Source organism: Argiope bruennichi, chromosome 3 (genome assembly GCF_947563725.1).
Source record: "Argiope bruennichi chromosome 3, qqArgBrue1.1, whole genome shotgun sequence".
Lineage (NCBI taxonomy): Eukaryota > Metazoa > Arthropoda > Arachnida > Araneae > Araneidae > Argiope > Argiope bruennichi.
Window position 1 is genome coordinate 53,289,535 of NC_079153.1, and position 13,949 is coordinate 53,303,483.

A 13,949-nucleotide genomic window follows, 5' to 3' on the forward strand; every position below is an offset into this window, starting at 1 on the left:
GATTTAAATTTACAAAATATACAATATTTTATCCAGTTAGGCGGGTCTATTACTTTAATACTTAATAGATTAACAACCTTTAAAGTGAATGATGTTCTTTATTCCTGCAATTTTTCAATACTGAGATTATTTTATAATTTTTATGTAGTTTCCGTAGGGAATACATATTTTTCTTTTACATTTATATGATTTTCTTATAAAGAAAAAAATTTCTTTATGTGTGGATGTTTAAAGTAAGAGATTTTGTTAACAGCATTTAACAAAATCACTTTTTTATTTTGTCTATGAGATTCATAAAAAATTTTAATCAACAAAATCTGAATATGCAGTATTATTTTCTTTGCTAATGGCATATATTCTCTAATAATCTCTTGGTTATATTCATTTTGTAAAAATAAATATAGGATTTTGTACAATTTCCTATCATTCCAATCTATGGGATTTTCCAGAATGGCTTGAAATATGCATTTTTTTATTGCACTCACAGTTATTACTGTTGTAGTTTTCACCTGAAAAATAAATATATATTCAGTGTTTATATAAATGGTAATATAATGTTATGCATGTTACTTTAAAATATTGCATTAACTTACTTCATTGTCCATAATTTAAAGCATTCCGGGCTTCATTCTGATAATCTGTAAAATGGAATGGAATAACTTATTTAGAAACTAAATTCTGGTTTCTGAAATGTGTTGAACATATATACACTATCTCAAATGTAAAGTATACAAACTATTTAATAGTTCATGTATTTGACGTGCATTAAGATTTGTATTGTTTTTTTATTAAATCGTTAAATGTAAGTTTTGCTAATTAATATGGTTAAAAGAGAGAGAGAGAGAAAGAAGCATTTGATTTAGAATCTTTAAATAATTATTGTTACATTTTCCCACAAATAATAGAAAATTTGTCCACAAATTTCCAATAAAAAAAATTTCTATCGGAGTAAAGAAATTTTCTTTTTATGAATTTTTGCTTTAAAATGAAATGAAAAAATTTCTCATTTAAGATATGAATGATTTTTAACAGGATGCTAGAATGTATACCTTTTTATTTACATATATGAGAAGAATCAAGAAAAAGATTTTTACTTTTACAATAAGAAACATAGATAATATTATTTTCTTTTGTTGCCATATTTTAGTTTATTTAGTGCCATATGTTTAGTTTCTACATTTGTTGATGTGAAAGTTGCTGAATAATACATGTAATACACTCTCTCTTTTTCAAAGTGCACTTTTTGTTATACAGCTTTAATTCTTTCAAAATTGATAACTTTCAAGGATATTTTTGCAGTAAAATATTTTTAGTTCTTCTGAAGAGTGCGGATCCAGTGCAAAGAATCATCAAATGATATCTGTAGTATAATTTTAAAATGAAATTTACACCATAATATTATTATATTGATTCGCATTAGGGACCTTTTATACTACTGCTAGTAAGCTTACTGACATTCATTTTAACCTTTTCATCTTGTATAAATAGTTTCATTTATCGTCATAAAATATTTTCTACAACCGTATCCCAGTGCAAGATTGATTTAAGGTATCCATCTGGGTTGTAAAAGTGCCTTTTCCTGAAAAAATCGTTTTTTTTTTTTTTTTTTTTTTTTTTTTTTGTGTGTGTGTGTGTGTGTGTGTGTGTGTGTGTGTGTGTGTGTGTGTGTGTGATCTTGAAAAAACATCAAACTTTTTACATTATAAAATACTCTTTCTTTTAATATAAGTATAATAAAACTGCAGATACAGCTGTTTCAGTAATGCACAATAGATAAAAATGAAGCCGGAAATAGTGATATTTTCAAACGGAATTGAATGATTTATTTTATTTTTATCTTAAAATTCTCCGAAAATAATATTTGAAATGTTTATATTAACTTTCTACTTGTCCAGCCACAATTTGTTTATTTCAGTCAATTCTGTTAAAAAAAAAAGCAAGGAAACGATATTAGTTTCTAATGTATTTAGATGAACTAGTGCATTTTTTAAAATGCATTTTCTGAAGAATGAATATTTCATTATGATTGGTTCACGGAAAGTATGATATCTCAAAAGCAATTCAATTAACTTTTATGAAATTTGTTATGTATGTGTCATATACCTTCAAGGGTTTAATAGATTGCAGATTTTAAGATAGCTATATTTAGACATGTTTTACGAACATTTTGAGTTCAATCATAGAGAAATTTTGGCACAGAGACATTAACGATATTCAATTCTTATAAAATATTTATTTATTAAAATTTTTATTTTGAGGTTTATTACATTCTAAGAAATTTGAGAAGAAAATATCTAAACTTTATATCTTTATAAATATCTTTAGTTTTTATCTGAAATAAAAACTAAATATTTCCATTACTTTTTAATTTATACTATATTTCGTAACACTGAACATTTTGCTAGAATTTCGGTAATTAATCAGTTACTGATATATGTTATGATATATGAAGTTACTGATATATATATATATATATATATATATATATATATATATATATATATATATATATATATATATATATATATAATATTTCTTCAAATTATTACCTTTTAAGGCCATTTCAATTATTTGACACTATAAAAAAATTTTATGCACCTTTTTGTTAAAAAAAATTATTTTCGAATTTTAAATCGCTTCCCAATTTTTATACAGATGTCTCAAAAACCTTGACTACGGCTTTTATTCCTTAAATATTGATCACAGACATATACTGTAAATTAAAAAGTTCCGTAAAAAAAGGTACAAAATGCTATGAAATCGGTTAAAATTTTCAGGGGATTAAACTTTAAAAAATAACAAAATTTAAATTTTTATACGGACCTCGTACAAGAAAAAATTCCCCAATGAGTAAAATATGGCCCATCCTCTAATAAGGTCATGTACAAAATTTCAGAATTTTATCATGAAAACTCTCAAAGATATGTTAAAACAAAGTTGGTGAAGGGTCAGTCACAAATTAAAATGCAAATGTTTACAGCTTCAGTGCAGATGAGGCGACGCAGAAATACATCATAAGGAAATAAAATATGCTTTATATCTTTACTAGTTTTAAATACAAATTTTAAAATCTATGCTTCCTGAAAAATACTAAAATTTTATATCACGAATTACAGAATATAACTTAAAAAAGCACAGTCAGTGAACTTGTAAAAAAACTTATGTAATCTTTCCTTTAAATTATTATTTCTACAAATTTTGAATTCTTTTGAACCAATAAATAGCAAAATTATTATTTATTTATTCAATCATTACTTTCTTTGTTAATTTGTGCACGACTCCTAAAACATGAACATCCGACAGGATTTTTCCTCTTTGCGAATTCATATCCAGGTGTCGAAAAGTGGTTTAAGTCAGCATTTATGTAGTTTCATTCTTTGAGACTTTTTGTGATAAATTGCTGTTATTTTGTACATTACCTTATTAGACAATGGGGCACATTTTACTCAGTGGGAATTTTTTTGTACGGGGTCCGTATAAAAATTTAAATTTTGTATTTTTTAAAGTTTAATCCCCTAAAAATTTTAATCGATTTCATAACGTTTTACACCTTTTTTTACGCAACTTTGTAATTTACAGTATATGTTTATGATCAATATTTCATGAATAAAAGCCGCGGTCAAGGTTTTTGAGACACCCTGTATATTTACAATTTCACGGAATAATGTTATATTCTTAAAGCTTCCGAAGCAGTCTTTTAAAGTTATTCGTTTAAGTATCACATTATAATGAACCAAGAAATTACTTTAAAATGGTGACAATAAAAATTTAAAAAGCAGCAATCTCATACTCTAAAGAAACTTTTTCCTACTTTACATAGATAGATGATTAGCCAAACTGCGATAAAACTCACCTTTTGGTTGCTGTTTGTGGGACCTTGCATCAGTTTCTTTCAAAGTCCGAAAATCCATTTCACTCATTGATAAATCAAAATCTTCGAAAGCTGGCCATGATCTACTAATCTTAGCATCTCTGTTGTTAAACGGGGTGCAAGATATTCAGACAGATTACATAGAAGTAAATGTCGCATTAGAAATTGTAAAACAGATAAAATGACATTTTGCCATGAATTTTGAACAAAAAAAAATGTGCATTTTTATAGATTTTTTTAAGCAATATATATATATATATATATATATATATATATATATATATATATGTAATGATATTTTAAACTCTCAATTTCAATTTAATTAATTTCCAAGAAATTATCTTAATTTAGCCCATAGTAACTTCATTCTAAAAATATTCTCTTATTTCGTGATCCAATTCCACTTTTCTACTTAATTAATTCAAGAGAAGCTTCATAAAATTGCTTAGTCAGCTAAACACCGAGATACTTTCACACGCTCGGCGTGAAGGGGTATAAATGTCCAGTAAGCACATTCTTTCTTAAAAGATCCCTGTGTTTCCCTTACATGTGATCGACATGCGTCAGAAATCCCTATCAGAATCTTATTAATATATTGGCACTGTGAAGAAATATTTTCCCTATCAAAATCTAAGGTTATATAAGGCGAGGGATAATTTATTTCGGCCCCTTCTTCCCCACTCTGGCTTTTGTACTGCGCTGTGGCGGACGTCTTGTCCGCGTCTCTGCTTGTAAATAATTATGCTTTCCCGATGGATATTAAAAAGAATTTTAAAATGTTAAAAGGTCTCTTCACTGCTGGTCACAACTGCATCCTGCTTCACAACAAATAATGTTACATATTAAAAAGTCGACAGGATAGTTTCCTGTGAAAAATTATGAAATGAACTAAAAGAATTAAAATTAAATCCGCTGGCCAGATTTCAACGTTGCAATGCGCTTGCCGTGCTCCAAAGATGACTTCGGTCCAGGTTCGCCCAGCTGCGATGTTTTCACCGTCGTCTGCTTCGGCTGCCTCCGGCCACATCGTTTCGCGCAAACCGTAGTCCGGGATCCGGTCCAGTTGCCGTTGAATCCTATGCCTTCCACAACCTGTGACTTCATCCGAACACTGTTGTCATGTGTGTGCTCCTTATATCTTCAAAGAGTTGGGGCTCCTTGTCATCATAAAAATTTTCTTGCTCCTTACCTGTGCTGAATAATCCCGATCTCGTCGTCATTTCCATTTTATATCATCACCACGATATAATACTCGCCAGTGGTCTCCAGTGCTAAATTGAATCAACCAGATTTTCAAAATATCACTTGTGATTTACGTCATCACCAAAATAATAGTCACCTGCCGCAATCTCCAGTTCCAATGCTCAAAATTGCATTTTGTGATTAATTAAAAAAAAAATGATTATTTTTCAAAAAGTGATCAGTGTTTAAAGAAAAAAAAAATCATCCATAAACTGACTCAACGAATGAAATTCAAAATTTATATACTGTATTTTTGATTTGATTTTAAATTGCATTTTTCAGTTATAATATAATTGCAAATAATCTTGTTATATTATTATTCAAAATATCAGGAGTTTTAGTTTAAAATATTGAGCTTTTAAATTTTTTCATATTTATTATTTAAAATTTATTCATAATATTATAATTTGTTGAATTTGAAATTTATATGCTTGCTATTAATAACTAAGAAAAAATGATTTCCCCAATTTAATTAAATTTATCAAACTCAAAGGTTTTTAAAAATTATGCATACAAACCTTGTGAACGAAAAAAGTAATATACCAAGATTCTTATATACTTAATAATTAATGGCACATGATAATTAGACAAATGTAGTGAATACCTCAGGGGAAATATTTGCACCTCTGACAGTTATTGAGCTGCCGTCTGTTATCACTGTGTCCAAATGCTTGTTTTTTATAAAATACAAATAATTTTTATATTACATATTTTTTTTTTCTTTTTTTCCAAATACTATAAGAGTATTTTGAGTCTTGCGTTTGCTGCATCCATTCACAAGTGTTTTGTTTGATATTTTTGAATTTTGCAATTATTATTATCATTTCTAAATGATTTATTTGAAATACATGAATCTTACATTTATTTACATTTCCAAAAGTTTATATGAAACCATTCAATTTTACTAGTATTATTTTCATTTCCAAGAATTTCATTACATATTTTTGAATCTTATATTTATGGTTTCAGGTTCGAGTGTTTAATATGAAATATTTCAATTTTGCAAGTATTATTTTCATATCCAAGTTTTTATCTGAAGTTTCGAATCTTGTGTTTTTATTTACAGTTAAAATACTTTACTTTAAATAATTATTATACCGATAATTCATTTGGGTGAAATCATAACAATATTGATATTATATTTAATAATTTATCTCTAAATTAATAATTTTGTTGAATTAGACTTTCTAGAATTTAAGAATAATATAAGCAAGACTGTCATATTATTTTCATCAAATTAAGTGAAATGCAGAATAATAATAAGAATACATTTGTACACTATAACATTTAATTTTTAATATTTTGTTATTACTGATGATTATTAAGATTTCTATATACTATTTTCACAAATATAATTCTTTTTATACTTCTAATGTAAAATGATGAATGGGATTTCTGAACTAATGTTTATATAATGTGAAGGTAAGGGAAACTTTGGTATCAGTTATAATATGTTTTTAAATTTTAATTTTTCTTACTTGACCACCACTGTAAGATAAGGCTGTGTGTCAAGGGCCCGACATACTTTCACGTCTTGCAGTGGGGGGAAAAATGTAATGATATTTTAAACTCTCAATTTCAATTTAATTAATTTCCAAGAATTTATCTTAATTTAGCCCATAGTAACTTCATTCTAAAAATATTCTCTTATTTCGTGATCCAATTCCACTTTTCTACTTAATTAATTCAAGAGAAGCTTCATAAAATTGCTTAGTCAGCTAAACACCGAGATACTTTCACACGCTCGGCGTGAAGGGGTATAAATGTCCAGTAAGCACATTCTTTCTTAAAAGATCCCTGTGTTTCCCTTACATGTGATCGACATGCGTCAGAAATCCCTATCAGAATCTTATTAATATATTGGCACTGTGAAGAAATATTTTCCCTATCAAAATCTAAGGTTATATAAGGCGAGGGATAATTTATTTCGGCCCCTTCTTCCCCACTCTGGCTTTTGTACTGCGCTGTGGCGGACGTCTTGTCCGCGTCTCTGCTTGTAAATAATTATGCTTTCCCGATGGATATTAAAAAGAATTTTAAAATGTTAAAAGGTCTCTTCACTGCTGGTCACAACTGCATCCTGCTTCACAACAAATAATGTTACATATATATATATATATATATATATATATATATATATATATATATATATATATATATATATATATATATATATATATATATATATATATATATATATATATATTGTTTAAAAAAACTAATATTGAAAGATTGCTGCTAACTTTGGGAGTGGACTTTTTTTAATTCTCACTCAAGTTTTTAAAATTGTTTCCTGGTTTATATTCAACAGAATACAAAGAAGTAATTATTTTAAGTTGGAAAGAATGGAAGACATCCAGCACGGATTAAATTGGATATTAAAAAACCTTTATTTTTTCAAAATTTTTTACAATTTTCGTTAGTTAATGAGTATTTACACATGGATAAATGTATTCAAAACACTATTCAAAGTTCATAATATTGTATTTTATTTGAGTATAAATAAATTTCTGCTTATGTCTTCTTAATTAGTCTATTCAGTCCACGGACTTTTCAGAACAAGTAACAACAAATTTCACTAAAAAAAGTTTTTTGTAATTTTTTATTTTATTTTTTTATGGTAGGAACTAAACTATAATAATTTTAAATAAATATTTGTGAGGGTTTTTAAATTTCACTCAGAGGCGGCGGCAGAGATTTGCAGACTGTACTGTCGCACAAGGTCCTTCGCCAGATTGATTTTACAAAAGGAAAGGAAATCTTTTTCTTTTTCAATTTTTTTTAAAGACTATATTTGTTTGAACGAATGTTGAATGAATCTATATTTGTTTTTAAACAAAAACAAATATAGATTCATTTGTGGAAAGGTTGGATGCGTGTTATATTTGTAGATCGTGTAGTTCTAGTCCTAATCAAAATTGCCATTATTTCTTTTAGGAAAAGATTTAAAATCCATAGGAAATGTGAGACTTTATGTGGTTTTTGAGAAACAGAATAAAAGACAAACTCAGTATCTGTTTCAAAGACTTCACTGCGATTTTACATACTATCGAAATTAATTGTCGCGTTTTGTTTTCCTAATTCTAATAATACAAGTCTCTATTTGCATACTATCTCCATTATAGCAAACAGTGTTACAAATTCTGCCTATAGTTGCATGAATAAAACTGAAATTTAATGTTATGCCTAATTATTACAAATCCAATCATGTGGATTAGTTATTAGATATTACCATGTAGTCAGTTCTTGATATGCCAACCTTGGGTATATTTTAAAAATTTTTTACCTCTTAACCCTCTAAAGGGCCATTTTTTTCTAGTCATATTATGTTAAAATATTTTTAGGCTTGAAATTAGAATTAGAAAAGGGATTCATTTAACTTATTTAATAAATTTAATTTGATTAATTAATTAATTTGATTAATTAATAATTAAGCAATAAATCAAGAATATCATTTTGTGTAAGATAAAGAACTAAAGCATCTAAGTTTCTGTCTTTCTAAAAAAAATTTGTCGGAATTTATGCCAACCTACATAATTTCATACAAAGATTGATAAATTTGGTGGGAAGCATACTTCCCATGGCCCTAGAAAGGGTTTTTATTTGGCCCGTCATAAATATTTAGTTATCACTTAATATTGAAATGCTTTATTTTGAAAGCAGGGACAGAAAAAGAATTTGTTTTTGCATAATTTTCAATTTCCATCAAATTCATATTTTTTTAATCTTACGGAACAACAACTGTGACTTTTTAAATAAGCCAAAAAAGACAATGTTCTAAGTGCACTAGCTGTTCATCAAAGGCCTTTAATGATCTATTATCATTCATAAAAAATAATTTATCTTGATGAAATTTATTTTGCATTAATGTTTATAATACATTTTATCAAGGTAAATTAATGATGTAAAAGTGAAACTAATTTTGAAATTTGTTTCATTTTTCATAACATTATATTTTTTAAATATTTTTCAGGTTTTTTTTTTTTTTTTTGCTTTTTCATGCGCTTATTCTGAACACAATTGAATCTTCCCATTTTCAAATGAAGATAAACTTAGTCGAAAATTATATATATCAGATTAAGAACTTGTATCAAAAACCAACAAAAATATTTTTAAAGTCAATAAAATTTGTCACATGAATTTGTATTTTTATATCTAAACTCCTTCTCCCCCCCCCCCTTGCCAGGATTAAATTTTAAACTTTGGACAAAGTCGCAGACCACATGAGTTGTCAGATTTTTGTTTTCGAGTTTCCAGATGTGTGAGATTTTTTTTTTGTGTGTGTGCTTATGATAAAGAAAATCGAGTATGCATTTTGGGCACTCCCAACTTTTTTTTCTTGACCGAATGAAATGAAAACTCTGCATTCAACTACAATTTTAGTAACAGAATTCTGTACCGAAATTCATTTGTCTAAATCGTTGCGTTATCGCGCTTATATGAATACGGTTCAAAATTTGATATTCATTTATAGGTCAGATGTTAAATCTGTATGTCATATTTTATCCATATAACGAATGAAACCAAAATTTAATAAAGCACTAAAATTTTAGTAAAACGGTCAAATATTAAATTTTAATGAACTAAATCATTGCATTTTGGGATCATTATATTAAAATGCATGCAAAAGAACAGATCGGCAGGCGAATAACCCTTTGACGGATTTAGTTTTAAATATGAAACGGATCTGTATTTCAGAATGTTAAAACTGTACACCAAATTTCATTTATCTATCTATTTCGTTTTTTAGTTCACTTTTTTCAGACAGTTTCATTCAAAACTTGTTAGAACTCTAGAAATTCGGAGTAAAGACCACATCATAAATTTCAATTTTTTATTACAAAGCATTTTTGAGTAATTGTCCTCAGATGGACATAATTCCAAAAAATGTGTTTTTCGAACTCCGGAACGTCCTACAAATTGGAAATTCGTCAAAATCTGCAGTTCGAATTTTTTTAATGATTGCAAAACTTTCTTTTTGTATAGTTCATTACGAAAAAGTGTAAACAAAGAATCAGAACCTTGTTTGTACAATGAATAATACCAGCAAGAAATCGCAATTCATTGTTATAATTTGCAGTTGTAAAATCAAGTACATCTGTACTGAAATTTTGCAATTTCCATTTTTACCTCGAGCCTGCAGTTTGCTAATGAAGTCTGTCATTCCGTTTCATGTCGTGTCAAATATTTCGCATGCGGTAAAATTTTCCTCTCCAGGGAAACTGACACCTGCCAGTTGATCACACATCTCATTTATTTCCAAATGATATGATTCATTCGCTTAATATTACAGAACATACTGGTACTATTCTCGTAAAGATGAAGAGATTAGAAAGCGGTGTCTCGAAATTCTAAGAGTAATTAAGAATCTTTAAACAAAGCTGATACGCAATTTCTTTTTTTTTATGCGCTGTCTGCATACATGAGACATTTAAATTTGCATTAAAATTTATTTTTATGTTGATAAACATCGATAATCATTGATCAAGTTTGAACGATAAATTGAAATGTTACATTTTCATACATAAATATGTGAAATTTGATATAGGGAATTACGACCAAATTTGTAAATTTCTATCAAATTTTGAACGAAATCCGTTTTGAGGAAGTCTATCTGCCTGACTGTTTGAGTACAAGGAAATTTGACAAGTACAAATAGCTAGGTAAATAAAATTTGATACACAGATTGAGCACCTAAAATATAGATATCAAATTTTGTACTAAATTCATCAAACTGTTGATTATTTATCGGTCTGTACTTTCACATATTTATAAACTCAATGTCTTAAACCAATGAAATTTGTAATATTATCGTTTAACTATACATCTGTAGATTTGTGTCAAATTTTGGTATCAATCGGTAGGCAAAAAAGGCGTCCAAAATACATATTCTCGCAATAGAATCAGCAAAAATTCTAGATTCTTCCCTAAGATCTATATTTCGTAACTATTGTTCACCAATGTCATGCAAAATACTCATGACTTTTACCCAAGGTCTATACGTTTATTCGGAGGAAGAGAGATATTTTCTAGAAAGAAAGCTTCAGAAGGACTTCTCCCTCTGGTTTAAAGTGAAATATTCTGAGGAAACGAAAAGGCAATATGATGCCCTATTCGGCATTTGCTGCATTTCACTAATGACGACAGGGAGGCTAAAAAATCATACTGCCCCCCAGGTTACCTATTATCTTTGCAATTAAACTATTAATATCTTTTGAAAGCACGAGCCTGCCACATTTTAAATCTATATGCATGGACATTTGCAATGTGTGATGCTGTATCAAATTTAATAAAAGTGAAACCAAATGTACCATATTAGTTCCATTTGATTTTCTAGGTTAACCTCTTGGTTTGAAAATTGTACGATGGCCATTTTACATCCAATGTTGTAATTTTGAACATTATTAGAAGGTGAATGTGTCGATTCATCACTTGTTTTGTTAGTAACGGCCTTTCATCTAAGAAGACCCATTTAGCTTGCATCAAGGCCATAGATGACAAATCTTCAATGAAATCAGATCTCAGATGCAGGGCATTATTGAATTTAGTGTACTTATATTTCTGTCTAGTTTCGGGACAATACGAAGGCTTTTTCGGATGGATCACAAAATTTTGAATTTTGATCATATAGTGAGAACGATACCTGAGATGACACTTTCTCTTCAAACTTCCTCGCCACAACAGCGGAGGATATTTGTTTTCTACAAATTTAGCGCGCACCAAGCCCACTTACACGGCAGTTTTTCAATTAAGTTGAGTTTGAACCTAGAAGTCTAATAGAAGTTCGAACCAAACCCGAAGTCGAGTCCGTATCATCAGATCATTAATACCATATATGAAAGCAAGAATTCTGCCACTTTTGGTAGAGAAGAGGCCAAAATCATAAATCTTTATCTTTTCTTCTCTTTTTTTTCCCTTCCGATTATCTTTCTTACTTTTTTTTTATTTGAGATGCCAAGAATATCACTTAAATCACCAAATTCCTGTTGCCACTTTTAAAGTGGTATATAAATTATAAATAATTATTTGCATTCGTTTCTTGCTGGAAGTCACATGATTATGAGAAATTAATTTTGATAGTTTTAGAGTAAAATTTTGAATTTTGGGGATTCTGCATTGAAAATATAGGAATTTAAAAATTAGAAAAAGAATTATATTAACATATATGGCATTCCAAAACTGAATTGTGCATAATAATTATGCAATATTTTGCAAAGCTTTCTTTTCACTTGTAACTAGCCGCCTTTGTCAATTAGCTGGTTCGTTGGAATTAATTCTCGATAAAATTTTCAATTCAATATTTTATGTGATTTGGCGTACATAATAGCTTATTCAAAAAAATCTTCAAATTTTGATAGTTCGTATACCTCATACTACTATAGAAGACTGTGACGTTTTGTTCATTGTATTAAGTATTTCTCTAATTTTCTGTCAACTCCAGTGAAATTTGTGTTTTAAATTGAAGTGTAAGATATTAAATTTCAATTAAGACATTTTTTTTTTCTGAAACTAAACGCGTTTTTTAAAAATGTGAGTGCTGAAAACTGAATTGTTCGGCCTTGATGTCTTATGTGCACCACAAAATATTTTCTTTATAATATATGCAATATTTCAGAAAATTATTCAATACAAATTTCTCTCATTCATCATAAAATTCAGTTTCTAATTTTACTTTCAAAAAGATTTAAGTGATGTAAATAATATTTTATTTCGTTTCAGATAACAAATGTACTTCAAAAAAAAATTATGAAGTCTGAATTAGTTAGTTGGAAGTTTAAATTTTTGGACTGTTGCATGTTATCGATAATAATACAGTATTTACATATTGGCAGTCGATTAAATCTTACTTTACTTTGCGATTGTATTAACCGACCAAAATTTTATTCTATACAAGAGCTGCCACCATTTTTTACAAGATTGCATAATATTAGTATTGATGGATTATAGATTATAAAGTGGGAAAGGATTAAAACAATAATATCTATTTTTAGCACACTAATAAAAGCGTGTTTTTATAAAGTTATTTTTCAATTATTCAAATAAAACATTTATTAGAAAAATATCAGTTATTTTAATTAAAACTTTACAACAATTTTTTCTTTCTTTTTTTCAGACGATTCAGACATTTAATGTTCTGATATTTAAATAAATAAATATAATAAAATAATTCTTACTTGAAAGAAGAATTAAAATATCTCTGCCGTTGGGCAGCTGCACGTTCTTCAAGGTGGTCTTCCTTTCGAAAAGGTTTAGATGTTTGTTCGCTGGCATTTGGTTTCTAAATAACAAAAATGAATACAAACAGGAAATATGTAGCATGCCTTGTAAAAGTCAAGCCAGTTGTGCATCTCGGAGTCTGGTGAGTATATATTTATTAATTCTCGTGGAAACAGTGCTATGTGCAACGTAATGAAATAAAAGCAATTTAAAATTTTTAAATTATTTTCTTTACTTCTTATATAGGTAAAGTAGGTAATTGCTTAGAGGCCCCATAATTTTAGATGATACCGAGTTCTTGAGATTTTTTTTGTGGCTTTTTCAATTTAATTTAAATAATTGGGAGATATCTACAAATTTGGTGGGGAAAAAAACTCATAATAAATTTCATTCTTTTAGCTCAAAACGTTTTTGAGTTATTATCCTCAGAGATAGACGTAAGTAATTCTAAAAATGCATGTTTCGGACTCCGGAAAGTCTGAAATGGAGACCAGAGAAATGGATATTTTGACTGATCTAAAACGAAAAGATGTTTTGAAGATTATTCTACTTTCTCTTTCTATATCTTTATATATGAGAAAGTAAATACTATTTAGAATAATAAATTAAATGACAGCAA

The 13,949-nt window shown here is 28.1% G+C and overlaps 1 protein-coding gene across 2 annotated transcripts in view; it reads right to left on the minus strand.

Moving 5' to 3' along the window:
• Positions 1 to 336: 336 nt before the first annotated feature.
• LOC129963535 (serine/threonine-protein kinase ICK-like) overlaps positions 337 to 13,949 on the minus strand; it is a 42,541-nt gene continuing 28,928 nt past the window's right edge. For both annotated transcript variants that reach the window (XM_056077974.1, XM_056077975.1), the window contains exons 9-12: positions 13,288 to 13,391; positions 3,854 to 3,972; positions 594 to 638; positions 337 to 509 (exon numbers count right to left, since the gene is read on the minus strand). In XM_056077974.1, the coding sequence (XP_055933949.1) occupies positions 595 to 638; positions 3,854 to 3,972; positions 13,288 to 13,391 (267 nt within the window). In that variant the 3' untranslated portion in view covers positions 337 to 509; position 594. The remainder of the gene's footprint in view (positions 510 to 593; positions 639 to 3,853; positions 3,973 to 13,287; positions 13,392 to 13,949) is intronic.